The 4576-nt window shown below is 38.2% G+C and overlaps 1 protein-coding gene across 1 annotated transcript; it reads right to left on the minus strand.

The window, feature by feature from the left end:
- Nucleotides 1–425: 425 nt before the first annotated feature.
- On the minus strand, nt 426–2009 carry LOC113780281. Its single transcript, XM_027326096.1, has one exon. It carries the CDS (start codon nt 2007–2009, stop codon nt 426–428), a length of 1584 nt encoding a protein of 527 aa, XP_027181897.1.
- Between the last annotated feature and the right edge of the window lie 2567 nt (nt 2010–4576).

The following is a 4576-nucleotide window of genomic DNA, read 5'->3' on the forward strand; positions in this document are numbered from 1 at the left end:
TTGGAAAACTCTTCGAAGGTCTTGAATATGATTCTCTCACTTTTTTGATTTCACTACAAGGTCATCAACGTAGCACTCCACATTTCTATGGAGCATATCATCAAAATTTCTTTGCATTGCCCTTTGTATGTCGTTCCAGCGTTTTTCAAGCCAAACGGCATTACTTTATAGCAATAAATTTCCTTGGGGGTGCGAAAGCCGGTGAACTCCTCATTCTCGAGCGCCATGCGTATTTGATTGTAACCAGACGATCCATCGAGAAAAGATAGTGCTTCATGCCCGATTGTAGCATCTACCGTCAATTCTGTGATGGGGAGTGAAAAATCATTTTTGGGGCAAGCCTCATTTAAGTCTCAAAAATCAACACAATTTTGAATTTGCCCATTCTTCTTCCTTACAGGGACGATGCTTGAAATTCATGTTGGCTATTTTACTTCTCGTATGAATCCAGTTTCAATTAATCTATTTATCTCATTTTCTATCAAAGGAATCAATTCGGGTCGAAAACGTCTCTGAGTTTGCTTGACAGGTTTTGTTCCTCGCTTGACCGACAAGTTATGAACAGCGACCCTTGGATCCAAATCAGGTATTTTTGAGTAATTCCAGGCAAAGACCTCCTTGAACTCGAGCAGCAAATCAACATACTCTTTCTCTTCTTCAGGAGTTATACAAGAACTTATGTAAATTGGGTGAGGGTCGTCACTTGTGCCAAAATTAATCTCTTTTAGCGCATCGACTGTATTTTTTACTCCATGTTCAAATTCAGCGGGAGCATCATCTGCATCTCCTTCTCCTTTTTCAGGATCACTGATCGTAATATGATGGCAAGAAGCAATACTTTCCGGATCCTGTTCTTCAAGGATGGTTTCGATCCTTGCATTAAACAAGTCTCCATAATGCATAAAGAAATTGGAAACTCTTTTTCTCGTACCATTCATCTTTATTAGAGTAAGATTTTCTTTCTTGACAACTTGGTACCCTTGTTTTTTGCTGTCCAATTTCTCATAGACGGGCGATTTCAAATTTTTCGGCTGCGGGTCGAGTCTGTCGAACACAGAAGTACGCTTTGACTTATTTTTCAATCTGTCGAAAACATAACTCTTTCGGCTTGTGACCTCCATTTCTTCGTTCACATAATTACAACTTGCCCTTTTGATCATTATACGAACAGGAGAGGACGGTTGATAACCAAGACCCATCGATGAATTCTCAACGTTATAGCCTCTTTCTTTCAACATTTTCTGCGTAGGTGTCAATCCGTAAGTCTTCTCGCCAGTTACTTCAGGAGGGAGTTTGTCCAATGCATTCTTCTCATTGGGGTTATAAGCCGTTTTAGCAAGAAGTTTATATGCGTTTGGATCAAAACCTTCTTGAATCCGATTAGTTGGTAGTGAGTAATGTTCTACTGCCGGTTCTTCTTTAGGACAGACAAACCCTTGCAAGGTCATTTTTTCACTTTTAACAGGCTCTATTTTGGTGAGTGAAACATTTAATGTGTCATTCCTGACAAAAGAAGTTTGACCTTCTTCTCTCTTTGATCTTGGAATATAACGTAAAATGGGTACTTTGGAATCTTGACTTTCTTCCCTTGTTGACTCTTTTCCTTTTGTTTCTTTTTGAAGATAAAATTTGGCATCGACAAAGTGAGTCTCGGCTTCCGTGAAAGGTTTATCATCGGTAGTAACTTTTCTAACTATACCGTCTCGACAATATTTGAAATATTGATGAAGATTAGATGGTATAATTTCATTCTCATGAATCCAGGGTCTTCCCAGGAGCATGTTATAAGAGGTTCTGGTGTCAATAATATGAAATAACGCACTCGAAAACAACTCACTAATGAGCAATTCAAACCTTATGAGACCAATCACTCTTTGCCCCCCTTGGTTGAATCCTTGGATCATGAGGCGGCTCTGGGAGAGTTCATCGTTTGATATTCCTAGTTCTTTCATAGCACGTACGGACATGATATTGACAGCAGATCCCCCATCAATGAGTATTCGATTCATCTTCTATTCTCGGACATATGCACTAACAAACAAGGGTCGATTGTGGGTTTTGAAATCAACTATTAAATCGTCATCATAAAAAATGATAGCCATTGCACAATCCACCGGTGATTTATCATCTACTTTGAGTTTTTTCTCAACTTCAGTGCTAATTTGTACGACTTGAGGATTTTCAGCTTTGACGACATTACAAGAAGTAGAATTATCATCATCGTCACTTAAATACCCCTTGGGTATAAATTCTTTCAGTGCTACAGGTTGTCGAACCTCTCGAAAGAGCGGATGATTTGAAGAGGCTGGTGGTACAGCCATTTTTTTTGTTTCTTTATTGCATTTCGTTGTTTCATTGTCACTTCAACTTTTGTCGAACGAATGCTTTTCGAAAAAATATACTTTCTTATTTTTGGCTTGCAAGTCTCCTTTCGAGTGACTAAAGTCCATCATTCGTTGTCATCTTCAATAATGTCTTCAATTGAGGATTTTTCAAACTCCTTAAACAAAGCACTGCTTGATGTGGATAAAACTTCTATCGGATAACACACAAATCTAAACATTATTGTTGTTTGGTTTAACGATACTTTATCCTCCTCAAGAAGAATTTTTCCTTAACGGGCTTGTGACAACCCCACCTCACCCTAAGACGAACCAAAGGATTCGACGGACCGCCTGCCCAACTCTCACCGGGATTCAGTCATACCTCTATCGAAATCGGAATAAAACTACGAGAATCAAAACAAAATGGAAGGGCCGCTACCACGCCACAATCCAACCAAGTACAAGTAAACTTTGTTTGCCATTAAAGAATGTACATTCCCGAATACATATGTCACATAAACATAAGGAAACACTTTAAAATATACATATTAGTAAGTTTACAAATCCAAAATAAAACATTGTATTAAGATACATTTAGGGTTTTCAAATTGTCGAGGAGCTATATCAAGAGAACAAAAGAATTTCTAACTAACTCAACTCATTCTTCAAAATATTGAAGTTCCAAAAGATGATTCCCTATAAGAAAAATAAGGATAACGGAACGGTGTGAACTAAAAACTCAATAAGGTACCAACAGTATAAACTGTAGAATCAGTAGAATTCACGAAAAGTACTTTCGAGGCACATATTCACATCAAATACGAGAAATGAATGAACATCACAATGTAAAGGATACAGGTGGCTCTCAGGAGCCAAATCCCCGTTGCTATACTTGATCCAGCCTCGTTGACCCTCCGTCAACGTTCAAATAATGGACCCAATCCAGTAGAACACCATTTTAACGCCAAAATCCCGTTCACCAAACATACCCCTTACCGGGCCCGAACGCCAAACAGGAACAGGAATGGTAATACTCGAGTATACCAGAATCAAGAGTCATAATACCCAAAGATTTTCCAGGAACAGGTACTCATGGACTGTCAATTACCTCGACCAAGCCCTTGCTAACTCGATTTAATTAACTCCCCATGAGGTTGAATTCAAGTTTAACAGGAAGATCGTTGGACACACTTCCAAACGATCTCATAACAAGTGCAAGTAACAAAGTTCAAGTACATAACAAGTACAAGTAATAGATTCCAGTTCATCCAGTACAAGCAAGAGAACGAGTGTGATAAATTACACCCTCGTCTCATAAAAAATAAACAGTCAGGAAAGACATTCAAATAGCAATTTGCAAGTACAGAAAACCAGTTTAGCAATAATTTAGGAGAGTGGTGCACTCACCAGTTCAAGTACAGATATTTCAAAAGTTTTCACGCCAAAGTGGCTTTAATAGCCAAGAAATCCTAAAAGAACCAAAGTAAAACAATTGAAGGTTCCACATCCAAAATCAAGTAAACGGAATGCACAAGTGAGGTTCGACTACATGTCGTACGCCTTTCCAGGTTAAGTACTAGTACAAAAGAATAAAATATGACTTTTGAGCAAAAAGAATAACAGTTGATCCTAGGGTTACAAATAACTCCCAAAACCCATCATTTTTACCAAGATCAACTCAACTTGAAGAAATCGCGTAGCCCTAAAATTTTGGGCAGCATACCCTCTGTATTTACCTATTTTTCAGCCATTTATGGCTTCATTATTTTCCTCAATCAATCCCAAAATCATACACAATATAAATTCATCACAACAGCCGTTCAATAGACTCAAAGTCATTCAAGTACAAGATTTAGCTAGAAAAATGACCAAAAATGAGTTTTAAGCTAAGAAACCAAAAAAACAGATTCACCGCTACTTAGTTTGTCGGACATAACCGAAACTACGCTTATTGGATTGAAGTGCAAGTTATACTGTTTCGAAGCTAAGACAGAGGGTTATAACTTTGATGAAGACTACTTAGTCCAGTTCATAGTGTAGTTAGGTCAAAATTGTAATATACCATACTAGAATCGCACAAACAGATTAGCTAACTGTATTATGGTAAAATGACCATAACTCAGGCTACCGAAGTCCAATTGAGGTGTTTCTAGGGCCGTTGGAAACCTAAAACACAGCACTACAACTTTTGTGTTTTGGCCAAATTCTAATTCGGTAAGGATCAGGGTGAAAAGTCTCGGTCAGATTGGGTG

This window comes from Coffea eugenioides, chromosome 8 (assembly GCF_003713205.1).
Source record: "Coffea eugenioides isolate CCC68of chromosome 8, Ceug_1.0, whole genome shotgun sequence".
Lineage (NCBI taxonomy): Eukaryota > Viridiplantae > Streptophyta > Magnoliopsida > Gentianales > Rubiaceae > Coffea > Coffea eugenioides.